Source organism: Mus musculus, chromosome 15 (genome assembly GCF_000001635.26).
Source record: "Mus musculus strain C57BL/6J chromosome 15, GRCm38.p6 C57BL/6J".
Lineage (NCBI taxonomy): Eukaryota > Metazoa > Chordata > Mammalia > Rodentia > Muridae > Mus > Mus musculus.
In genome coordinates, this window is record NC_000081.6 from 33,451,097 (window position 1) to 33,478,600 (window position 27,504).

The 27,504-nt window shown below is 38.4% G+C and overlaps 1 protein-coding gene across 2 annotated transcripts in view; it reads left to right on the top strand.

Annotated features, from left to right (window-relative positions):
- Positions 1-27,504, top strand: part of Cpq (carboxypeptidase Q) — a 511,424-nt gene that overhangs the window by 367,968 nt on the left and 115,952 nt on the right. For both annotated transcript variants that reach the window (NM_018755.2, NM_176073.4), the window contains one exon: positions 15,530-15,621. In NM_018755.2, coding sequence (NP_061225.2) covers positions 15,530-15,621 — 92 coding nt within the window. The remainder of the gene's footprint in view (positions 1-15,529; positions 15,622-27,504) is intronic.

Genomic DNA, 27,504 nt, shown 5'->3' on the forward strand with positions numbered 1-27,504 from the left:
TTTTGGGTTTCTTGAAATAAAACTACTTTCTTGCTTTTTCTAGGGTGTAGTTTACCTTTCTGTGTTGGTGTTCTCCATCTATTATCTTTTGTAAGGCTGAATTTGTGGAAAGATATTGTGTAAATTTGTTTTTGTCATGGATTATCTTGGTTTCTCTATCTATGGTAATTGAAAGTTTTGTTGGGTACAGTAGCCAGGGCTGGCATTTGTGTTTTCTTAGGGTCTGCATGACATCTTTCCAGGATCTTCTAGCTTTCATAGTCTCTGGTGAGAAGTTTGGTGTAATTCTGATAGGTCTGTTCTTATATGTTACTTGACCTTTGTCCCTTACTGCTTTTAATATTATTTCTTTGTTTTGTGCATTTGGTGCTTTGACTATTATGTGATGGGGGGAATTTCTTTTCTGGTCCAGTCTTGTTGGAGTTCTGTAGGCTTCTTGTATGTTCATGGGCATCCCTTTCTTCAGGTTAGGGAAGTTTTCTTCTATAATTTTGTTCAAGATATTTACTGGCCCTTTAATTTGGGAATTTTCACTCTCTTCTATACCTATTATCTTTAGGTTTGGTCCTATCATTGTGTCCTGGATTTCCTGGATGTTTTGGGTTAGAAGCTTTTTATATTTTGCATTATCTTTGACTGTTGTGTCAATGTTTTCTATGGTATCTTCTGCTCCCGAAATTCTCTTTTCTGTCTCTTGTATTCTGTTGGTGATGCTTGCACCTGTGGCCCCTGACTTATTTCCTAGATTTTCTATCTCTAGGGCTGTCTCCCCTTTTGATTTTTTTATTGTTTCTATTTTCAATTTTAGATGCTGGATGGATTTGTTCAATTCCTTCACATGTTTTGTTGTATTTTCCTGTAATTCTTTAAGAGATTTTTGTGTTTCCTCTCTAAGTGCTTCTACCTGTTTACCTGTGTTCTTCTGTATTTCTTTGATGTAGGTATTTATTTCCTCCTTAAAGTCCTCTATCAACATCTTGAGATGTGATTTTTAAATCAGAGTCTGGTGTGTTTGGGTATCCAGAGCTTACTGTGGTGGGAGAACTGGGTTCTGATGATGTCAAATAGCCTGTTGCATATGTTGCTTCCCTTACCTCTCGACATCTGGTTATCTCTGTTGTTAGCTGGTCTTCCTGTCTCTGACTGTGGTTTGTTTTTCCTGCAAGTGTGTGAGACCAGATTGCTCCAGAAGGAATTTGGGTATGGAGATCTGTGGCACAGTGTCAGCTCCAGGGTACAGATGGAAACTGGAATGATCCTGTTCGAAGCTGCTTCTGGGATCCTGTGTCCTAAGGCGTCTGGGAAGGTTCCTCTGAGCAGAAGTGGTGGTCTTACCTGTGCTCACAGGCATGTAGCCACTCTTGGGAGACCAGCTTTCTCCTGGTGGAATTTGGGTATGGAGCATTGTGGCACAGGATCAGCTTCCAAACATTTCTTTTTTCAATTAGTTTTTTAGGGTGTTTTTAAAGTACCTACAATAGTGATTACAGTGATTATGGCACTAATGTAGGGATTTCTTACTTTACTTTTTGTCCTCTAGAATATTACTTCCATAAAGTTATTGCACATGACTTCTTCAGTTCCCAATTCCTTGATAGTTGTTGCATGAGCAAAACTCATATTTTTATTGGTCTTGATTTTACTAGTTGATCTTTTTATTTATACACATGTAGGCCAAGTGAATTTTATTTATATGTATTTTCACATCTTTTATCATAGAATTTTAGTTTTCTCTTACAAAGTAGTTACATATATGCTTGTGCTTTAACACTGATGATGTTTTGAATAAATATCCAATGTGGGCATTAGGAAAAAATGTTCAACATCCTTAATCATCAGGGAAATGCAAATCAAAACAACCCTGAGATTCCACCTCACACCAGTCAGAATGGCTAAGATCAAAAATTCAGGTGACAGCAGATGCTGGCGAGGATGTGGAGAAAGAGGAACACTCCTCCATTGTTGGTGGGAGTGCAGGCTTGTACAACCACTCTGGAAATCAGTCTGGCGGTTCCTCAGAAAACTGGACATAGTACTACCGGAGGATCCAGCAATACCTCTCCTGGGCATATATCCAGAAGATGCCCCAACAGGTAAGAAGGACACATGCTCCACTATGTTCATAGCAGCCTTATTTATAATAGCCAGAAGCTGGAAAGAACCTAGATGCCCCTCAACAGAGGAATGGATACAGAAAATGTGGTACATCTACACAATGGAGTACTACTCAGCTATTAAAAAGAATGAATTTATGAAATTCCTAGCCAAATGGATGGACCTGGAGGGCATCATCCTGAGTGAGGTAACACATTCACAAAGAAACTCACACAATATGTATTCACTGATAAGTGGATATTAGCCCCAAACCTAGGATACCCAAGATATAAGATATAATTTGCTAAACACATGAAACTCAAGGAGAATGAAGACTGAAGTGTGGACACTATGTCCCTCCTTAGATTTGGGAACAAAACACCCATGGAAGGAGTTACAGAGACGGAGTTTGGAGCTGAGATGAAAGGATGGACCATGTAGAGACTGCCATAGCCAGGGATCCACCCCATAATCAGCATCCAAACGCTGACACCATTGCATACACTAGCAAGATTTTATTGAAAGGACGCAGATGTAGCTGTCTCTTGTGAGACTATGCCGGGGCCCAGCAAACACAGAAGTGGATGCTCACAGTCAGCTAATGGATGGATCATAGGGCTCCCAATGGAGGAGCTAGAGAAAGTAGCCAAGGAGCTAAAGGGATCTGCAACCCTATAGGTGGAACAACATTATGAGCTAACCAGTACCCCGGAGCTCTTGACTCTAGCTGCATATATATCAAAAGATGGCCTAGTCGGCCATCACTGGAAAGAGAGGCCCATTGGACTTGCAAACTTTATACGCCCCAGTACAGGGGAATACCAGGGCCAAAAAGGGGGAGTGGGTGGGCAGGGGAGTGGGGGTGGGTGGATATGGGGGACTTTTGGTATAGCATTGGAAATGTAAATGAGTTAAATACCTAATAAAAAATGGAAAAAAAAAAAGAACTAAATACGTTAGGACAGGTAATAATGTTTTTGATATGCTAGCATCTACATGGAGATAAAAAAGTATCAGTAGATTTATTTTTAAGACTTAATGACAGGGGTCCTGGGAAAAGTACTTAGAATGGAAACATCACATTCCTTCCCACACTAAGCACATAATTCTGCATTAATTTGCTTTCATTTCAAGAGTGGAGTGTTCACAGACTGAATGCACTCCTATAAACTTGACCTTAGAAAGAGAGCAGATTAACTGGGAGAGTCATTCTCAGACAATAATCCTCCAACGTATTAAGTAAATTTCTACAAGCTCCTGAAAATAGTTTTGACAGGCTATGTAGAATTTCTTCCTTACCCTGTCAGCTTTTATACATATGGGAAAGTAAACATTACAGAAGTTTAAATAATCTATTACTTTGACCAAACAAGGCTCTTCAAATATGGAACACTGAAATTTCATATAAATAGCCCTAAATTTGCTCTAAGTCTTCTCTCATCTTGAGAATGCAAAAGTACACCAATCATGTTTTCCTTGGCTTTTTATTTTTTAAATTGGAAATATATTCTTCTCTCATACAATACATGATACATCACAACCACAGTTATTTTTCTTCCTCTACTCCTCTTAGCTTACCTCCACCTCCCCTCTTCCCTCAGAAAATAAGACTCTTCTCATACAATAGGTCCCATCCACCCATTTTCCTCCCTCTACTGTGCCAAGCTTACCCCCAACCTCCTCTCTTCCCCTTCCATTTCCTTTTCAGAAAAGAATAGGTCTATAAGAGATGACAGCCAAACAGGACAAATATTTTCAAAGTTGAAAAGTGCCTCACACTTTTCATAAGGGCAAAAAACCACTTCCCCTGAGAGGCCAAATGCTTTTCAGAAGGGTCAGAATTTACAAATTCATTAGTTATAACATCATAGCTTTACTGTAAACTGGATATTTCCATCTGATTCTACCCATTCCACTTGCTTCTGCCTCATCTAATCCCCAGGATCCTCTGTCATTTATTTAAATATAACTGATAATAAATCTAATGCTTTAAACTATCTAATCCATAACTCTTTGCAGCTTAAAACAAATTTTACTAGTTGTTCTGATCTATAACTTAATAAATGTGAATGGAACTCCTTGATTTATCAGTGACTGTATATAAAAATCCTCCAAAAGAAAGTGAATTAACATTGATTAATTTACATTGGTGGACCTAAGAATTGATAGCTCTGAACTTCAGAGGAAGTAGAGAGCCTTACCTTGTAGCTGTAAATAAGTCCACATAGGGCTGGAGATGTCCCAAGATCATTGACCTTCAAAACCTAAGAATGAGTATGAAAATCCACTGGAACAGGAAGATATGTGCTCTTTATAGAGAAAAAGAAATGAATGTTACAGGCAATTGCTTTTACTGACTTTATATGCAATATTTACATATATGGTGGTTTGTATTCAAAACTCATTTACTGCTAGAGAAGTGTTGCCAAAAATGTTGGAATAGAACTATAAGTAACAGGGAGTGATCTTGCTTCAAGAGCCAAGGGTCACCTATAATACATGTCTTCCTGCATGTTTCCAAAGTTCCGAGATTCAACGTGAGTACCACCATGATCAACTACTGAACTTTTATGCAGCCACTGACATAATTAAAGTAGGATTTTAGGATTAATTTTGAAATATTTGACAGGTAACTGGAAGAAATGGTTACTTGGTCACATAGAAAATCAGGAGGCTTAATTATGTCTGCCACATGGAAATGGAAGGGAAGCATTCTGAGGACACTTTGGTAATCTTGATCTTTTCATAGTGAGAGTATGTGGAAATTACCTTGGAATACAAATTTGTGTTGAAACACATTAAAAAATGAATTGGTCTGTGAAATGCTCTATGCTGAAAAGTAAGTATAAGAAAAACTAACAGAAAAAAAAGTCCTTATTGTGGTCAAAATCAATACAGGATTGAAATATTCATGTTTCAATAATGTCCAAATAATCCTACCACTGATTTTCTGTACATGGCAACTCCTTGAAAGTGCATCTAGCATCTTCTCTCTTACAGTAAAAAGGGAGCTGTGGAAGAGGTAACAAAAGCAGCTTAGTGACAACTTCTGCAACAAAATACAAAGGCTGTGAGGCTGAAAGGGATCCGGGAATGTTGTTACTTTTGAATGTTTGTGGGAGCTGAGCTACTTTTTAATAACCCCTGATCTGAGACTGTTCTCCTTCCTGCTACAGTTTCCTAGTCACAAAAAAAAATAAATAAAAATAAAATGTGTATAGTCATAGTGTTAGATGTGCATTCATAAAGGAGTTTTTGTGCTACTTGTACTTTTAAAAACTGGACTTTATGTGACGTTCCTCACTAGTTGGTGTTTGGGGAAAGAGAATACTTAGCAAAAGTATGATACAGAGTTCAGGTCATCCTTAAGCAGCTTCTCAATTTCTCCTGATATATATCAATATATGTGATTTCAAAAGAATATTTGATAAGATATGTAAATTCACATACCTTACGTCTAGTCAGGCATCAGGTGAAAGACCAATATTCGTTAAAATCAAGTGAAAATAGACTACAAATTGTGTATACATGCATATGTGAAAATCTCTTTTATAGAAAAAAAGTAGATGTAAGACACATAAAAACAAAAGATGGGATTTAAACGTCTGCATTAAGTAAAACTGAATATTCTCATATGTACTTGTTAAGAATATAAACCTGTCTTTAAGTCCTTGAGTAGCTGCTGTTGTTGCTGTAATAGAAAAGACAAAAGGAAGAAGAAAGAATGAAACAAAGAAAGGAAGGATGGAGAATAGAAGCTGGGCATGGTGATACACACTACTAATTTCACTGCTCAGGGGACTGCCACAAGTTCAAGGCCAGCCTAGGCAAAGCAAGTACCAGGCCAAGAAAGGACTACATAGAAACACCCTGATTCCCAAAATAAAAATAAAATCCAAAAGTAACAGAAGACTTAAAAGTGTTTATACCATTTAGACTAAGCATGTCTGTTTCTAAGAACTTGACTACTGAGTAAAAACCTTAAACATCAATTATAGATCAGCTAAAAACTAGTAAAAGACTTTTCTTGAATATTATTGATTACAATAAGACCATATATTCCATGACTTCAGTAGGAAATGAGCATAAAGTTTTATATAGAGAGAAATCACCATTTATATATTTATAAAGTATTAGGTACATATATGTATACAAAGGTTATAAAGAAAAATAACAACATGCTTATGGACTTTTGTTTTGTTTTCTTTAGCTTTAAGTTTACAGAGGATTTTATTGAATTTGTATTAAAATTATCAAAGTAAAACATAGACTCTATTCATACTTAAGATGAAAATATCTATAATTTAAGTCCATTGGCTTAGAAAAAGATCTCTGTGGCCATTATGTATTTATTAAATGACTTGATCAACAAGAGCTATTTAGGCACTTTGACAAGGTCCAGCTGTGCTATAAACAAGACCATGCAATGGTAGCTGAAGCAGATGTAGAAACTGAAGCCCATTTAATCACCTTGGCTGCTAGAGTATTTTAACCTGTGATGTTAAGGCTTGGTAGCCTGAAATGAGTAGGTACAGGCTTTAGATGACAAGATAGCACCTTTTATTTATCCTTCAAAAATATATTCAGCCTGTCAATTAACATTTATTCAGTATTTTCTAAATGCTTGCCATTGGTCTAGGATATAAAATGGGAAATTAATAAATTTCAGAAAGCTAGTGGTACATTTGGAAGATGACCTTTAAGTGTGATTTAAAAAAATGAATGTATTTTAATCCCAGCACTCAGGAGGCAGAGGCAGGTAGATCTCTGTGACTTCAAGGACAGCCTGCCATGCAGATTGAATTCCAGAACAGCCAGGACAACATAGAGAAACCATGTCTTGAAAAATAAATAAATAAATAAATAAATAAGTGACATTCTAGAGAAAATCCAGAAAGTCATTCTTTGCCTTGAACTTATATCTGAGAAAGTGTTTATGTATATGTATATGTATATGTATATGTATATGTATATGTATATGTATATGTATATGTATATGTATATGTATATGTATATGTATATGTATACAAGAAAGTAATATTAAAAATTCAGTGACAGGCCCAAAGTGGGATCTAGCTCAAGGGGATGTCCCAAGGCCTAACACTATTACTGAGGCTATGGAACACTCAAAAAACGGGATCTTTAATGACTGCCCTCTGAAAGACCCAACAAGCAGCTGAAAGAGTCAGATGCAGATATTTCCACCCAACCAATGGACAGAAGCAGCTAACTCCTGTTGTTGAATTAGGAAAGGCTGAAAGAAGCTGAGGAGAAGGTCGATCCTATAGGAGGACCAGCAGTCTCAATCTGGATCCCCAAGATCTCTCAAACACTGGACCACCAAACAGACAGCACACACCAGCTGATATGAGGCCGCCAAAACACATACAGAAGAGGACTTCCGGTTCTGTGTTCATTCAGAGATGATGTACCTAACCCTCAAGAGACTGGAGGCCCCAGAGACTTTAGAAGTCAGGTGGGGTGGGGGATGGGGGAATCCATGTGGAAATAGGGGTGTGGTGGGGAGGAGGTGTGGGATGTGGAGCAGTCAGAAGGTGGATAAGGGGGGAAGGGAATGGAATATGGAGTGTAAAAAAAATAACTTAAAAAATGGACTTTATTGAATGAATAGAAATTGACCAAATAGAAAAGGCTAATGGGGCTTAGAGATAGAAAAAACAAAAAAACATATGCAAAGGACCAGTGATCTAAAATAGGATACATAGCATGTTCCATGCTAATAAGCAATGTATGGTAGCTTAGGATGAAAGAAATAAGCAAAGTATGAGTAGAAAATTGGAATATCTTATAACTGACCAGCACATACTGGTAGTCACATGGTTTCTGTATTACCAGTGATTAATAGTGATTAATTTTCTGGATATTAGAACCCTAATCATTATGAGGTAGGACTGTTGCTTTTTATTAAGTGTTATAACCTATTCTACAAGCATAATATAAATATCATCACATTTCTTCAAACTGCTTTGAAGGTAGCAACATATACTGAATAAGCAGGTTATATTTAGGAATATGTACACACACATATATTTATAGGCATATGACAACAGTTAATATAAAAAGAAGCCATGATTTTGAAAGACAGTGTGATGGTTTGTATATGCTTGGCCCAGGGACTGGAACTATTTGGAAGTGTGGCCTTGTTGGTCTAGGTGTGTCACTGTGTGTGTGGGCTTTAAGACCCTACTTCTAGCTGCCTAGAAGTCAATATTCTGATAGCAGACTTCAGATAAAGATGTAGAGTTCTCTGCTATTCCTTCACCATGCCTACCTAGATGCTGGCATGCTTGCACCTTGATGAAAATGGACTGAACCTCTGACCCTGTAAGCCAGCCCCAACTAAACATTGTCCTTATAAGAGTTGCCTTGTTCTTGGTGTCTGTTCACAGCAGTAAAACCCTAAGACAGACAGCAAAGAGGAGTACATAGAAAAGTTTGGAGAGAAGAAAGGGAAGAGGAAAATCACATAATCATAATCTAAAAACTAAAAGAAATAATAAAATAAACAGAAAAAAAACCTCTGTTTCAGGGATGGAAATATGTTTCATCAGTTAAGAATGCTTGTTTCTCTTGCAGAGAACGTGGGTTCAACTTTCAGCACCTATGGTAGCTCACAAGCACCCTTAACTCCCATAGGCAAGCACGTTGTACACATACATTCATATACATAAAATAAAATAAATAAATCTATACAAATATTTTTTTAAAAATCTGTTGCCTTGACTCAGTGCACCAATGAAGTGCCTGGTTGCTTTATATTTATACAACTAAGACAGAGACAAAGTAACTATCCCAAGAACAAAGGTCTTCAAGATAATTCTTTGCTCCTGCTTGTAAAGAGTAGGTGCAATTTTGTTCACTGAATAATTAATCTTTGTCCATCCCCCTATTTTAACAAATCAATGATAATGTTCTCATCTATTATATGACGAATTGTCTAATTTTCTCAGTGTGAAAATAGAACCTCAGCCCCATGCATTTAGCCACACTCTGTTCATTCAATCCATAGGCTCCCAGACCATTATTTATCTCTGTAACTTAGACACAATACACATTGGTGATGCATATGCCAGGGTCTCTATCTTTTCAAGAGTAGGCTTTCTCTTCCAACCTGCTGCTAAAGAGGGCTGGAAAATTACAGCATTTTTCAACTAGTGTGAGTATATTTCTGTAAGGACCACATATGCTTGCTCTTCAAAATCAGGTCACGTAAGGCAGAACTTAGTCAAAGTTCCAAAAGGTGGGAGACAGAAGCAAGTGTGTCTGAGGACCCATAGTTTCTTTAGACGTCAGGATTTGAGAAAGGGATCTACAAGAAGATTTAATTTTAGTTTTTTGCTGAAAGTCAAGTTAATTTTGTTTTGCCATTTTCCAAGTTGCCAAGTTTCCAAGGTCAGCCAATTGACCTTTTCAATTTATTAGTAACGTCTCCGTTTCTTTGCCTATAAACTTGGAAATAAGAAGACCCACTATTAAACAAATCTCTTCGTCCTTTGTTGTAGGTGCTATCCCCCCAGCACCAATGTTTTTGAATAGAATAAAATAAAATAAAATGCAGGTAGATCACATTTGTACACCAAAATGAAGTTTTGACAATTGTTCTTATAGAGAAAAGCCACAAATCTGTCAATTGTTTGTCAAACAGGGTGGATGTACTCATCAGAAACCCAGTAGATGGCCCATTCTGTGGGGAAATTTCAGAAAATCCTAACGCCTACCTGGCCACAGCTAGATGTGGTCTCCATGCTTCTTCAATTCATGTGCTTACTTTGAACTAGGTCTGCATCCTACTGAGTACCACCCAGAACTGGGACACAGCATTACTACGCTTGAGCTCTTTGCTCCCCCTTTCTTGTGTAGAATGAATCCCTGCTTTGATCTTTGCTGCTACTATTGATTTAGTCCAATAGTAGTTGTGGATACTGTTATTTTACATACTTAAAATATGTGGATTTTAAAACTGGCTTGGAGACACCAAGGTGGATCAGTGAGTAAAGGCTTTATCTTTATGCCTGATGACCTCAATCAACATGGTGGAAGAATAAAACCAAATTCCCATAAATTGTCTTCTTCTCTCTCTCTCTCTCTCTCTCCCTTCCTCCCTCCCCCCACCCCGTGTGTGTGTGTGTGTGTGTGTGTGTATGTGTGTGTATGTGTGTGTGTGTGTATGTGTGTGTGTGTGTGTGTGTGTGTGTGTATGTGTGTGTGTGTGTTTGTGTATGCACAGGCACATGCACACACACAATTAAAACATAAAATGAAAAATGAGAATTAGATTGGATTTAAGATATTTTATTTAAATAAAGTATAAATTAAAATTTAAGATGTAATTAAAGTTAAAATAATGCATTATTCTCATTTGGTGCTCAGATATATTTTGCTTTGATCTTATCCATAAAATGTTTTCTGACTGTTCTTACCTGAAAAGTGAGGAAGTTCTTTGTGTTTGTAATGGAACATATTCTTGCTGAGGTATGCATGCATCTCACTCTAAAATAGGCTGTGTTTTCTACAGCTTAACTGAAATATGAATTTTCCATGACTGAGGGTCTATACAATAGTGGTGTCCTAAGACTGTGGAAGAGACATAAGCAAGATGCTTTGTATTGGTTCTACCACTCTGGAAACTTGTTACCAGATGTAAAGCCATCTAGAATTAGGCACAGAGAAGTAAGAAGTAGTCCTTGAAAGCATAATATGTTCCAGAGAATCTGACCAATACATGTGCTATGTAACATTACCTATGACTGACACATGTGTTAGGTAAGATTGTTTTTGTCTTATCCCATTTATTTTCTTGGTAATTCCATGAAGTGGTCATTATTTATTTTACTGTGTAGAAGAAACCAACAGGGTTCAGAGATGGTACAGCAGGAATGAAACATAGCTCCTTCAGACCCCAGGGTCAACACGTTGATTCCTAGGAGGCCTAGGAATCAAAATGGCACATTAGACATAGGTCCAAGTCAATAGATGAAATCCCATTCATTTCTCTCAGTTTAGCAGCAATCAGATTGTGAGAGTGAAAGGAGACTTCTGAGTCACTTAGGCATCAGCTAACCCCCCAGACTCCTTTTCTCCCATGGGCCCTTCACTTTGTGAAGTAGGTGTGAATGGGTGCTGGACTTCTCATGGACTCAAAGGGGCTCTGTAGGTTTTTTAGGGCCAACTATGCTTATGTCTTTTGGAGGTCTCAATATCACTTACTTCAAACAGGTTGCTTCTGTACTACATTAATGACTCCACTGGCCCTCTGATCAATTTGAAATACGAGAGAGACTACTCTTTTCTTTGTGATAATGACTTTCAATGGTGAATTCAATCTGCAGAGATCTTCAGAGCAATGGCTTTAAAAATGAATTTCTGTGCCCTGTACTATCTGTTTATTCTTTTAAATAAGTCCATCCTTTTAATAATTCAGGGTGCCATGTTGCTGTTAGGTGTAGAGAAGTTTAAATAAGTGTAGTTCTTCAGTTTCTGAAAGATTCAGGTAACATTATTAGAGAGGTAGAACAAAGGTAAGGTACAGAAGATAGTGAGAAAAGCTATGAATTACCATCCTTTAGATGGGGCACAGCCCTCAGAATCATAAAATTACAACAGCTGCAGTAACTTGCATTGGGCCTTCACAAGATCAGCCCTGTAATTAGCTAGTGTTGGATAGCAAGGGCACCACAGTGCCCTCTACGTTATTCATTACTAAGCTATTGGCTACTGACAGAGTCTGGGAGTGAAGCAGTCATCTTCCTCAGCTGTCTATTCACCAGTGAATCCATCAGGCTCCAGTGGATAGTTCCAAAGCCGTGATCACACATTTGGTCCTGATTTAATTCAGTTGGTCACAAAACAACAAAAAGACATAAAAGTGGGAGGAGATTTGTAGGGAAATTGTGTGGAAGGTAACAGGAGTCTTAGGGAAATAAGAGAAGGTGGGTGGAAATGAGAGTCATCCAAATGCATTAACAAGTGTGGAAAACTAGATTTTCTTTAAAGTATGCAACACTAGTATATATTACTCTTTCCTTTGCTGCACACACACACACACACACACACACACACACACACACACAAAGCTTATTTGACTTACATAATCTTCAAGCACATCTTTTTCTCTTTTCTTGTTTTTTGTTTTTTCCTTTCCTTTTTCTCTTTCTTTCTTTCTTTTTTGTATGGTTTTAGGCTTTTGGGTTTTGTTTTGTTTTTTTTTTTTTTCATGATAGGGTTTTTCTGTGTAGCTCTGGCTGTCCTGGAACTCTCTTTGTAGACTACAATGATTTCACACTTACAGAGATCCACCTGCCTCTGCCTCCCACGTGCTGAAATTAATGGTGTCACCACCATACCAGTCTACATCTTTTTCTTTAAGATTTATTTATTATTATCTTATGTGTATTTGTCAATGCTTGCATGTATGTTCATACACTACATATTTCTCTGGTACCCATGGAGGAAGAAGAGGACTTCAGATCTCTTTGGAATTGGAGTTCCAGTCTATTGTGAAAAAACCCAAGTCTTCTACAAAAGTAGCAATATTCTTAGCCACATAGCCATCTCTACAATACCATCAAGTATACTTTAAAAAAAATTGGACAAAGATCTTTAGAAATCCTGATTACATCACTTTCCTTGACAACTTTGTGAAGTTTATGCCATAGTTGACTGTTATAGTTGACTATGGAGCCAGTGTTGGGTGCTTCCTCTCTTCATTGCCAATTCCTTAAAGACCTTGGAAGGATTTCCTCTCTGAGTATGTAAGTGATTCTTTTCCTCTGGGTGTGTGTGAAAAGTATGTTTTGTCCTAGACAGTTATCATGTAGCTTTACAGTTCATTATTAATGTCAATTGCATGCCTCATACATCATTCTGGCCATCGAGAGGAAGAATTATAGCACAGATCTATAATATGATCTCTACTTGTCAAACAAGCAGGCTGGGTTCCACCAACTACTGAGTAGCTACACAGCTGTGAACCATCAAAGGTGGGATTTACTAGATATGACCCCCTTTCTCACATATAAAACCTTGAAATGAGCTTGAAGAAACATTCTAGGAAGACATGTAGCTGTAAAAGTAGCTTTGAATTTTATTTGAACTGTAATTCCAGTTCTAGGGGACTTGATCCCTCTTTTAGCCTCCTCAGTTCTAGGGAACCTAATGCATACATAGGTACAAGCAGAACATCCATAACCTTACCATATTTTTAAAAATTTGAGTATAAACTAGGACCAGTAAATATGGCTCACTGGTTAAAGGCATTTTTTGCTAAGCCTGGCACCTGAGTTAGATCCCAGGACCCAAATGGTAGGAAAAAAAAACACAATTTGTCCTCTGATCTCTACATGTTGGCCCTACCATACTTGTAGCTTAAAAAAAAGAAAAGATAACTTAAACTCTAAATCTTTGCCTTTCAGAAGCTAGTAGTATTGGAGGTTTGGGTCAGAAAAATAGTGTGGTCTGGCTTCACTTTTGCAAAGATCCTTCCAGCCACAATCATCTGAGGGAAGGAGAGGGCTGCAGCAGCAAGAGAGATAGGTGGCCGAAATGGTTCAGTCAGTCGAGGCTGGAACTTTGGACCAGAGACTAATGACCTGGGCTCTATATAGACTGTAAAGAAGTGTCAGCAGTATTTCCTGAGGAGGTACTTTGCTCAGGCTTTCCCAGGAACTCAGACTGCAGGCATCTGGGACCTGGGTTTTTTCACCTAATGTTTCCATGTGAAATGATGTCACAGCTATGCTCACCTCAAGGGAAGTAGAGCTCCTTACCTCAAGATTCTTATCATCAGGCTTCTGCAAGGAGAATGTGTCAGTGCCTGGAGCGGGCAGGATGGGCTTGATGGCTCAGGAGCATTTACTGCCCAAACTGTAGCTTGTGGAAAGCTGCAGGTATGTGGATATACCTGAGATTGGTAATATGGCTGCCTCAGAGCCACTGAAAAATCCACTGCGATCATCTCTAACACTTCACCTGCAGGAAGGTGGATGAATCATTAGAATAAGATTGAAGGCCACTTTTATATTCTCTGCTTTTGCTACTTACTAGCAATTATCAGGTTAAAAGCAGGAGAAATTTTAGCCCTTGGTAGCAAAGTGGCTCACTTAAAACATTGTTTTATCATACTTTCAAAATTGAGACAAAAGTTAATAGTTAATCTGCAGTTAATGATTCCTGGAGAGTCCTGGTAACCCCCCTCCAAAAAACAAGACTCTAGGTGTGACAAGTTTACCATTAGTTAAAAACTTGAGAATTGAAGTAAAAGGATCTCAGCTTAGAGTGGTGGCTGCATCCTTGCCAAACCATTATAAGTTGTGAGGAAAAATCCTAAGTCAGTGGTTCTCAACCGTTGTGACCCCTTTGCTGGGTCAAACCACCCTTTCACAGGGTTTGCCCAAGACCATTGGAAAACAGAGGTATTTAAATTACAATTTATAACAGGACCAAAATTACAGTTATGGGTAGCAATAAAAAGAACCATATGGTTGGGGGATGCCACATCACGAAGAACTATATTAAAGGGTTGCAGCATTAGGAAGGTAGAGAACCACTATCCTAAGTATGTTCAAGCACTTCACCTGTCAAGCATCCTGTGACAGCAACTTCACACAGTGGAGGGCATTGGTGGTTGTTCCTTGTAATCATGTGACCCACTAGGAACTGTGGTTTGTTCCTACTGCTGTCCAGTCATATGAGAAAGCATCATCCTGCTGGTCTCTGGCACAAGAAAAGACAAAACCTCAGAATCCAAACGTGGTTTTCTACTAAATAGCTACATATTTGGTTACAATGTAGAAATTAGTAAGTTGAGTCTGGGACTATCTATACTCATTATTTATTGCAAATCCATGAGGTGGTTGCCATGCTGCTAGTGAAGTAATGTGAAAAAATGGCAGGCTCCTTCAATTACATTTCATTGACCTTGTCAGAATGACTCTGTTTTCCAGTACATGGCCATGACTAACCACAGACCTTGCATCAGCCTCTTAGTTATTAAGTTCCTGTGGAGAGCGTGAGAACCTTGTCCATGGATTCATGCTAAGGTGATCCCTGCTCACTGTATCCTGAAGTACTGTTAAGGGATTTGGTTCCAACTGACAGCTCTGGGAGGCTTTAAGATCTTAGGCTCCTCCTGACATTGCCTTCTAGATTAGTATAATAAATACTTCACAGAACTTGACCACACACTAGGCCCTGAAAATAACATGGGTCATAACCACTTTCACTTTTACTTTGCCCTGGAGATTATTTCTGAAGCTGTACCCTTGTGCTGTCATCTGTACCCTGAAGCAGGTGTGCATGATAACACCAGCAAGAGACGGGTGCCTCTAATTCACTCTTATCGCCACAGTGCTGATGAGGTCTCCACCACTTTAAAAACATTCAAAACAAATTGACGTGCGTTTTATTATTTTCCCAGGGCTGCGTCCAAAGAGGACTCTGCGCCTGGTGCTCTGGACTGCAGAAGAACAAGGAGGAATTGGTGCCTCCCAGTATTATGAGCTACATAAGGTAAAACTATCCAACATCTGCTGAACACTAACATTTGTAATAGCAGCATAAACCAAAAGCATTGGTTTGAATTTGGGTTTTAAAATTCTCTATAATTGTCTAAGAATTTTTAGTCCTTTGTGGCCAACTAACTGGCCAATACCCAGTCCTGTCAGCAAGAATGTTCTGGTGAGATGAAGATGCTATGTGTGGCTAATGGCCCTTCTATTGTCTGATCATACTCATGGCCCTATAAAACTCTTAGCTGAGTCTTGCCATTTTCTTAAGAGTCTTAATAGTTCTGCTGTGCTCATATATGGCAGGAAGCTAGAGAACCATTGCCTCCCCACTGAGCCAAGCTCTCTCTCTGAAGTCCTGGGATTTGAGGCCCTGATACCTGGAGTCAACAAGCAGCATCAGCTTCGTGGTGTTAGGAGGGAGTCATTCACAGATCTCTGAACTGGGAACACAGAGGACTGCCTGGTCGGATATTAAACTTAGGAGTCGGTGCTTCCTGAAGCAAGAAGGCTACTGTGGAAGACCACAATTTTCTAATCTACAAACCTTCTTCAACACTGTAGATGGGGGGTTACTTCAGAGAGCAACTTTTAAAGAGTAAAGTGTATAGGGACAGGAAACCTTGAGAACAAGTTGAACATTAGCTCAAAGAGAAGCTATTTAACTGTCCCCAGGTAAACAGGGGAAGAAAGTATGTATATGCCTGCTGTGGAGGAGGAAGAGGAGGAGGAGGAGGAGCAAACTTCTTCTTCTTTTTTTTTTTTTTTTTTTTTTTTTTGGTTTTGGTTTTTTGAGACAGGGTTTCTCTGTATAGCTCTGGCTGTCCTGGAACTCACTTTGTAGACCAGGCTGGCCTGGAACTCAGAAATCCACCTGCCTCTGCCTCCCAAGTGCTAGGATTAAAGGCGTGCCCCACCACCTCCACCACCTGGCTAGGACCAAACTTCTATTTTCAGCACCTACATACTAACTTGTAATCTCCCTGACATCCAGCCCTAAGGATCTGATGCCCTCCCCTGACTTCTATGTGTACCAGACAAGCACAAGGATCACAAACATGTGTGCAGACAAAACACCATACACATAAAATAATGTAAAAATACATAAAAGTATGAATGTACAAGCAAATCATGAGTCCCAGGAGTGGGGATAAAACAGGTTATTCACAGTTTCAGAAGTGTAAACAGTTCACAAGTAACATCACAGTGAGGTCCTTTGTCATAGAACAATAACAAGAAGTGGAACTGAAAGAGGAGCCCCTCGCTCAGGCCTCAGGACAATAGCAGACACCCAGGAACTCACGATAAACCGAGCTTGTTGCAAACCACATGAGGCTTTATTCGGGGAAAGCCAGAGCTCTGGGGACAACTCATATCCCACGCAGGGATAGAGGAGTCGACCTCGAGGGGAAAGAGGTCCCAGTGTTTATAGGCCCTCAGGGGGGAAAGGAGAAGGGGGAGAGTAGGGGATTTCCAGATCTAAACAATGTCTATTCTCAAGAAATGGGTATGGGAGGGGTACAAGGAAAGAGTCTAATGAAGGTGCAGCAATGGGCACACACCTGGTCAGAACATTGGCAGACACACAGGTTCGAGGAGTAGCCAGAGCATTGTGCACCTCTATTTTTCTAAATCAGTGAAGCTAATTCTGCTAACGCTGACATCTATCTTGCCAATTTCAGGGCTTCTGTGACCTTTTACATTTTGTCAGGATTTTTCAGAACAACCCTTCCACATCAGTCTTTACGTGACAAAAGCTTATTCGTTACTCTTGTACCTTACAACAATAACTTTTACACTAGTTGTACTAGTAGTCTCTCTACAGAAGATATTTATGGGCCCACAGTCTTAGGATAAAAATTATAGTTTCACAGTATTCCCATGCAATAATCTCTGTACTGTTTTATAGGAAAAGAAAATTTTGTAATTTTTTTGTGGACTATATTCAACAGCAAGTATTTTGCATGGAGGTAGTGTATTATTATAAAGCTGCATCCGCAGTCTTCTTCTTGTTGGGTCAACTTTCACAGCACAGCTGGCTAAGCTTACATGGGACCAGCTGTGGAGAAAAACATGTAAAAAATTATTGTTTTTTTTTTCTCTCAATGTAACTCTATTTTCCATTTATAAAATCTAAGAAATATTTTAATGAACATGTTTAGTTAATCTTTATGGGAGTGAAAGTAATTCACTATATTTTCTTAGTAAATATGCCTTAATAATGTGCTTTTATTAATATATACAAATAAAATTAAGTGATAGGACAAAATTCATTGCCCAGACTGATTTTTAAAATTATATTCTGATTAATAGCTACCTTTATTTTATAATTATGCTATCTTGTAAAATATTGGCTTAATTATTTTAATACCTGTTGAAATTTACTAAGCTACTGAAAATTCATTAAGTTATTGTATATCTAAGAAATAGATAAAAACTACTGGTGCTTAGTATGTGAATTTTTAAATTCACCTGGAATTTTATTGCACTTTCTAAAATGTTCTCTCCAAGGAAGCAAATTTTCCAGCCAAAAAAGTATATACATGGATTTTTGGCAACAGCTCATAAGTAAAATAATAGAAAACAGACACTGAAGTTTTTGCTATGACTTGACTAGATTAGTCAATCAGAATAAAACTCATATTAGTCATCTGCCCATCCCTGTAAAGAAGTATCAGTAGTAATTATTCTATAAGGAGGAAAGGTTTATTCTGGTTCACACTTTCACAGATTTTGGCCCATGATTATTTGGCTCTGTTATTTCTGATTTCATGACAAGGTAGACAGAAGAACATCATGCAAGCAAACTGCTTACACTTTATGGTGGTCAGGAAGCAAGAACATATCCCTTTATAAGACTCTCCTTTCCAAACCCTCTAAGCTATGAATAAGTATATTAACCAATTCATAAGGTCTTTATAGTCTACTCACCTTGCAAACAAACACCCCACCAATCAGTACTGCTGCAGTGTGGATCAAGGGTCTCAGGAGACATTTAAGATTCAAACCATAACAAAAATCATTCCTAAAATCAACCTAGCACCTCCCTAACAATTCATTGCATAAAGTCTTGTAAAGGAGATTTTCTTATTCTGATGGGTTATACAATGTTATTTCCTAATTTCCAAGTTTCCTCTGATGTCTCTGTCATTACATCAGCATAAGAATATGATAATTGCTTAGAGGCATATTGTTTGTGGTTTAAGCTACTTATTCTATCATTTTATTGAGGCTTAATTAGAGGCTTCGCATGGTTTGCTCAGCCTGCTTTCTTACAGACCCCAAGACCACCAGCCAAGGGAGGGAACTATGCACAATGAGTTGAGCCCTCCCCTATTAATCACTAACTAAGAAAATGCTCTATGGCTGGGCAGTGGTGGCGCAAGCCTTTAATCCCAGCACTTGGGAGGCAGAGGCAGGCAGATTTCGGAGTTCGAGGCCAGCCTAGTCTACAAAGTGAGTTCCAGGACAGCCAGGGCTACACAGAGAAACCCTGTCTCGAAAAAAAAAGTTCTAAAGGCTTGTCTACGGTCTGATTTTATGAAGGTATTTTGCCAATGGAGGTCCTACCTCTCATATGACTGTAGCTTATGTCAAGTTAACTTACAACTAGCCAGTTCATCTGGTAATCATCACATGGATCAACATGAGAGTGTGAGCATTATGCTACAAACTTCCTTTATACTGCTTCAAATTTCCCTTCAACTCTACCAAAGACAAATACTGTACTGATTTTTTTTTAATTACCACAAATTGGTTGTGCCTGACCTTGACCCTCATGTAAATATAAGCATATCGTGTGTAATCTCCAATCCAGATTCTTTCACTAAGCAATAAGGATTTAGAATCCATCAATGTTGCTTTATTAACAGGAATTGGCACCTTCCTGAATAGTTCTTTTTTATGTGAATAAACTTCAATTTCTATTTTTTCCTCCAGAAAAAGAAAACATAGTTGTTCTGTTGATGGACATTTGTGCTCTTTCCAGTGTTAGCTATCACAAATAAAAGTGATATCAACATTTCTGTAGAGTTGTTTGGATGGAAATATACATTTGGTTGGACTTTACTTTCTAGGAGTAAAATAGCTAGATCATAGGCCTATGTTCAATTTCATTAAAAACTTCTAAGCGATGAGAGCTTAACTACTTACATCCTCACCAGAAACATAAGCATCCCAGCCGCTCCTATCCTTCCCAGTATTTACAGGCTAGGTGATTCCTGAAGGTATTATATTTTATAGATATTTGACGGTGTAATTCTGAAGGACTAGAAAAAAAGTTTTGCTTCTACTCCAATGGCTCTTTCTCCTCTCTTCAATCATTGCAATGAGACCAATTGTCTTGATTCTACTGTTCTATAATATGGAGAAATTAAGGGCTTTTTATTCACATGAGTTTTGGGTGTTTACTAGTTCTTTGTCTGTTGCTGTACAAAATATCATGAAGAAATCCACTTATAGAATGGACAGTATATTCTGTTTTACAGTTGCAGAGGGAGGGTCCATAATGGTAAATAAATCAGAAAAGCAGGCAGCAGTAGCAAGAGGCTGGCTGATCACATTTAATGTGCACACAGGAAGTAGAGAGAAAGCAGGAAGCAGGAAAAGTCTTGAACACTTAGATCCTACCCCTAGGAACATACTTTTCCAGCAAAGCTCCTGGAGGATTTATAACCCACTCACACCATCATCACCTAGAAAGGAACCACGTGTTCAAATGCATGAGCCTATAGAAGACATTTCTCTTTAAACTGACATATGGTGACTGAGGTGATACTGTTTCCATGTGGATCAATGCTTTGGCATAGCAGGTCATTGAATGGTGGCGGTTGAAGCCACAACTGACTCCTTCTAAGGGAGAGCAGGATTGTGAGGACCCAATGGAATACTAAAAAGGGGAGTGACCCCTTCACGCTCAGCTAGACAGGATGAGAAAGCCTGCTAAAGGGCCCTTTGCATTATTGCTTCTTGATTAAGTGATTATTTAAACCATGAACTACTCTACAGGTTGGATCAAGCTCATGTTTACTAGAAGAACTTGTCACCATACAAAGAGCACGTTACTGTGAATAAAAGTTGACTTGTGGAAGTGGAATTTAACTTTGTATTTTGAAAATAGGATCCTTTCCTCAATTTTTCAAATCAATTAATCAAATGATGATTGCCCAGATGCAATTGGTCCAATCAGGTTTTTGTGGGAACAGAGTTACTCTCCTTCCTTCTCTTAGGAGGCCAGCATGTCAGATCTCATGTTCTAAAACATACAAAGGATGGGGGAATCTAAATTAATTTCAACTGGACTTAATGGCATTTTGAAATCTCTTAAATTTTAAGCAAAACCAAATATGTTCTAGCATAATTATAATTAGTAAGGTAGTCTGGCTTTGAGAAGGCTTCATTATATGAAGTAGAACAATAAAATAGATTGATGTATTCTAGTCTGGCATGGAAAATATTTAACTTTATCCTGATTTATTGCACAAACTTCTGGCAATTGAATAATGGGGTAAACACTGGTGTGTTCTGGTAGTCATTAGTAAGGGCAATATTTTAAATAGGTTTTATCAAATGAGAGATGGGATTGATAATAATTTTAAATACATCAGCTTATTTTAACTCCAGCCACCTTAAGAACAGAAAAGGCTAAAATGAATATATGCAATTATATTTAGCATTTCCTGTGTTTCTAGTGCTGAGAAACAAAATTTCCTCCTTACATAAATATACAAAAAAAATTACCTAATTTTAGTAGTAAAGTTTTTGCCAACTTCCTGACCCACATTAAGTTTCACAATTCACTTTAAAAGGGATATGTTACAAATCCAAGGAGACATGCTCACATTATCCAAGCAAGTGTGTTTTGTAGAAATTTTTACTTTTTAACCTTATAGCCCCCAAATATTTTTAATGTGGTCATAGTGACACTACCAGAGTGTGACATCATTGCACCCTTCTTCAGATCTAAGTACAAGAACAACAAATCTAATCTATGCATACTTTGTACTTTAAATGATAACACAAAGGCAGCCAGAGACACCTCAGCTCACACTGTTTTCCTACATCATTCTTCAACATGAATGTATCAAATTACTTAGTCTTTGTACTCCAAATGACATCATAAAGGCAGCCTGAGACACTGAAGCTCACACTGGAGCCACTGTAATGTTAGGAAGAGCAGTACAAAGTTTTCTGCTCCTATAGGAACATGATGGTGAAAAGCAAAGACAGTGTTTTCCTACATCATTCCTCAATATGTATGTATCAAATTAGTCTTTGGATTAGGTTGTGTTATAATGTTTGAGTTTTAAATTTTGCTATTTGAGTTTTATAAAACCCCATCAAACCAGGTATTATCAGCTATGCCTGTGCCTGTGGAGACTATAGGTTAATATTAAATATCCTTAAATTTTAAAATCAGGATCTCATTCAATGACCCTCAAGCTCACTGATTCAATTGTAATGGTTCACTTGTTCTTCCTGACAACACGTCCAGCTCTGGGGATACATGTGTGCTCTGCCATGCGTGGCTTGTACATTGGTCCTGAGAATCCGGCTCAGGTCCTCATGCACCCTAAATACTGGATCATCCTTCTTCCCCTTTCCCCAAAACAAACAACAATAAATGTTTCTCCTCCTCCTATTCCTATTCTCCCCCTTTTCCTCCAGGCTAGCTTTTGTTGTTAGTTTTGTTTTTTACTTTTGAAACAGGGTTTCCTATGTTTTCCTAGTCTAGAACTTGTCCTGCTCTGTGTCTCTGAGTACTGGGACTGTAGGCCTGTGCCACTATGTAGTACTCAATATTTCTTAAAGCAGGAACAGGATGCTCATTTCAGATAGCTAAATTAAATAACAATATGGGAAGACATAATTTTAAAAGTATCTTTTTTCAAAAGTTTATGCACAAAGAAGGGGCTTATAAAGAAACAAACACTACAGTGTGTCCTGGCTCTTAATTCCTTAACATATCTGAGATTAAGCCAGGGTTTTTGTCTATATATTGTTTTGTTTTTAACTCAAATTATTATCATTGGAAAGTAGGAGAAAGTCTCTTCCCAAGAGATTGGGAGAATGGTAGGCCTTCCATCAGTCAGTAGCCCTCCTGGAGATGGCTGGCTATATCTAGCAGAAGTGATTTTTCCTCCTATTCTATGGCTCATACAACTTCAGAGAGTGCTCTGACAAAAATGGCATGAGTTTCTGGATAAAACAGAACCCCACAAACCTGCCTAAAAGTCAATACTAAGTTGAGGAGTCCGCTCTCAGACACACTCTCTACTAGCAGTGTCCAGAGCCACCAGCATTATTAAACCCAGACTACCATAGAGGCAGCAGCTAGGCCAAGGAAACAGCAGTAGAATCATGGAGCCCACTTCTGACCACAGCTGTTGACCTGCCATGAGCCTATCTTTCTCTCTGAAACTCGCTTAACAGTCACTAAATGGGATTGGGCACCCAAGTCCTGTAGTACTGGTGGTACAGCTGCCCAGCTCTACCACTGTCTCCTGATAGTGGTGATTGGGGCCTGATTTTCTAGCCTCCTTAGCAATAAGGCCTCATTTGTAATTCCTGCTGACTCACCTATATGTGTATAACACATACACACACACACTCACACACATACTCAATAGATACACACATGCACACTCACATACACACATGCACACAAATAGAGGCACTCTCACACACATCTACACACAGATATAGACATATACACAGTCACATACACACATACACAGATACACATATAGATATTCACATATACATAAACACATAAACAAGCAGATACACACATTCACACACACACACACACACACACACACACACACACACACACACACACAACTTAACCACAAGATTAGAACCTTATTCCCATTTTCTTTAAGAAAACTTTCTTCTTGTAGTCTGTTAAGAAATGTTTATAGTTGGGTGTGGTGGCATATGCCTTTAATATGGATTCTTTTTAAGGAGAGTTTCTCAAAATTTCTAAAGAGCTTTTGTACCCAGCAAAACTGAACATACATAAACAGCAATTCACATTCAGAGAGCTTAGCAAGGCTTTTCAACAAAGGCTGACCATGGTCTCACAATCAGAGTGATTTCCAAATTAAACAGTACTTCTGTCACTAGTTAAGGACAGGGGTGTCATTTGCTCTCATGAATCCCTAGAGTTTCATTTAATAAACTCTCCACCATGTTAAAGGCACTGTCCCAGGACAAGAGTGGGGCCAGCTCTCCAGGTATGAACTGCAGGCTGATAGAATGTGGAATGCTCCCCAGTTCACAGAGCTAAATGACTTGTTTCCCCTCCAAAGCTTTATTATACCCACAGAGTCAAATGGGAAGCAAGTGGGCTGTTTTGTCATTTGAATTAGGAAAGGTCAAGGGATTAGAACTTAATAGTAGTCTGAGGGAAAATGCTTTGTGAAAATAGTCCATTTTTTTCCATGTAAGAAAAAAAGAATGTGCTCCACTCATTAGATCTAAAAATCAAGTAATATAGAAGAAGTTGGTTGGTGGCTAGACTTACAGTGCAAAAGAATCCATTCAAAATCTGAAAAATTTTGTTTCCCCACAAGTGTGAATTAGGTTATCACTTTTACACAATGCCATCTGTGCCATCACTTCTGAATTACTCTTCATACACTTTCTCTCACTGACTGTATCAGTGACATAGGTAGCTGCCAGATGGTGTGATGCAGTCCTGGTTGCACATCCTAAAAAACAGAGGCTCAGTGAGGTAAAGAAGGTACTCCAGGCTGTACAGCCCATTGAGTTCAGAGCCTGAGCATGAACCTAGCTCTCCTGTCTCCAAACTTCAGCCACAAAGACTATCTGACTGTTTGCTTGTGTACTGCTCATCTTCAAACACAATGCCTATCAACTCGCCTCAGTGATGCCAAATGTACTAGTGAAGAAGTGTCAGGATACATTTGTGTTTAAGACACAAATAACACAGAATCTCTTCTGCACAATTTGAGAATAAAAGACCCAGGAACACTAGGCATAGGTTGTCCTGTTAATTTCTGATGCATTGTTCTGGCATAGTTTCTGGGAAGTTTAAAAAACACATGTGTGCATTTACTTATGATGTTAACTCTCAAAATCCTGATACAATGATTGAAAACAAACAAACAAACAAACAAACAAACAAAAAAACAGAAACACCTGGACTTTATGTGTAATTTCCTCTTAGTTTGGTGCTACTTGCAAGTAAATTTATAGCTTAACAAAAAATACAATTTGAAAATATCCCAAACCCTTGCCATGACCCAAAATTCTTTCTTGCCATGATAAATGTTGAAATCATTGCACTATTTAAAAGTCTCTTTAAATAGGGTCTCCCTCAGGATAGCACCTTAGGACATTCTGCTGTGTTTAGTTCTGTAAAAGTTACATGAGACAAGATACCAATCATGTGTGAATATGTGTTTAGATCTTTTGTGTATGTATAGAACTTCGGTTCCCAATATATAATCCTCTCCTCAAACTGAGTTCATCTTCTTTTACTGTATTTGTGTGACAGAAATATAACAGGACAGACTCCTGTCTGAGCTATCTTGTAAAATCCCAAAGGCATTTCACTACAACAGCATTTTCTAACATTATCCGATATAGAGCATATGTCTCTGGCCAATCCCATTTGATGTATGCCTGTGACTTAGAAGATCAGAGAAATAATTGAAAAAGAAGGGAGCTGTGTGTCTCCAAATGTTATTGTCACCTGTGTTACTGCCTTAGTAGTTGCAATGTAAAACTGCAAGGACAGACAGCTGAACTGAAAGCTGGGCAGTGAGCTCAGAATCACAAAAGAGAAAAAGAAAAATCTGTACCTGCCAAAATCGAACCGGTACTCACTCTGCTTTGGAGGTGGTTGTGATGTAGAGATGTCCCTGGTGGCTAGTTCAGCCTGCCAGAGTGCCACAGCAGGGAAAAGCAAATGAGAATGAGAAGCAAGAAGCATGACTCAGGAGCAGCACGAAGCTCTGGAACCACACACAGTAAGCTGATTGGCTGCCAGAGAATCTGTGAGGAAGGCTTTGGCTCCCCATGTGATTTTTATCTTCTCATCTTTGGGGTAATTATCTTAATGTAGTACAGTGTGAAACCCTCTATTTAAAGATGCTTTTCTGAATCACCAGTCCAAGAATGGAGCGAATGAAGAGGAAGAACGAATATTCACTTATATACAAAGCTGCTACCTTCATGTCATGAGAATATACTTAATGCCTAATTATACCGACTTTCCTATTGTACAAAAGTGTTGAAAATGCAAATATAACTTCCTAGCTAATTATTTCATTATATGGAAGTGGCACTTGTAAAGTAATAAATTGACACTGTCTTTGTGAGAGCCAGCTATTCTGGCCCTTAATGTTGAAATTTTCAAATAAAATAAACTGCATTTTTCTAATGACTATTCTGATTTGTGGAAAATGCCCTTTATATTTATGCATATATTATGCATACCTTTTAGAAGATATTTTATCATTCAAATAAGATAATGATATTTACCTGTGTAAATTATTACAGACAGGGACCCAAGAGATACCACGAGGTATCCACCAGCATCTCCAATGAGCAAATCTGTACCTCTTTCTTACACATGATTCTGAGTTCCTTTATAAATGGTCATCTTACTTCTATTAAAATGAATCATATTTTATATGTTTCAATTATATATTCAAAGCTTGCTATTCTCCTAAAGGACCCGAGTTTGGTTCGCAGCATCCCACTGCCTGACACCCTTTTCTGGCTTCCACAGGCATTCATACAGGTGACATATACACACAGGCACACATACATGGCCATGAATTTAAAAATAAAAATAAATCTTTAAAAACCATACTTAATCTTGAAATAGTGAGGGAGCTATGGACAGATTATCTGGATTCAAATAGGTACGCTTGGCTTGATATAAAAGAGAGGGTTTGGCCCCTCCTCGCTCTCTCTGCTTCTCTGACTCTTCTCTTCCTAACCCCTTTTTCCCTCTCTCCTCTTCCTCTTCTTCCCTCTCTACATGTGTTCTTGGCAGGCCTCTTTTTATCTCTCCTCTCCTCTCCCCTCCTCTCACCTTCACTTTTCTTTTCTTCTCTCCCTTCCTTCCCCCCTTCCTCTGCTTCTAGCTCTATCCTACACTATGCCCATGGTGTTGTTGGTATCTCAGGGGAAGGGATGCTTCAGTCTGGGCCTACCAAGTCATCCCTCCCACTTCACCATACCACACTGTACAAAACATCCTTGTCTTTTATAAAACACAACAAGGAGACCTCTCTGAAGGCCTATTGGAGGGCACTAGTCTTTATTACCATTGGACAATCAGGAGACTATACCAAAGAGCAATTGCTTCCAGTTGCTCTCCCTCATGTAGAAAGAACAATCTTCGGTATACATGAAGACTTTATGAAAAACTTTAATGACTTATTAAAAACTCAGGCTTAAAATTCAATGATTGCTGTTGACAGAAGTACAAAGAATTTAAGTGAAGATGCAATGAATTCCCCCAGTGAGAAATCTTGTACATTAACAGGCAGTGTAAGGATCAACTCACAGCACAGTTTGTTTCCTTATCTGGAATTTGGCAACATCCTGTGGAATACAAGATACATTCCCATTTACAAAATGTTAAAATTGGTGGAAAATACGGATCTTATAATCAAAGCACTGTGGGGCATATTTATTGAGTTTTGTAGTAGTTTTGTAATGAAAGATACAAATTATCAGAGAAATAAGACTTTTTCTTTCCTTTTTTTTTTTTTTAAAGAAAAGCATTTAAGTAGCCTCTATTTATCCCAGTTTCCTGAAGATAGTCTAGTTTCAACACATTATCTTGTCATAATTGTTTCCTTTCCCTCCCAAAGTACCCTTCCTGGGATATGACTTAACATTC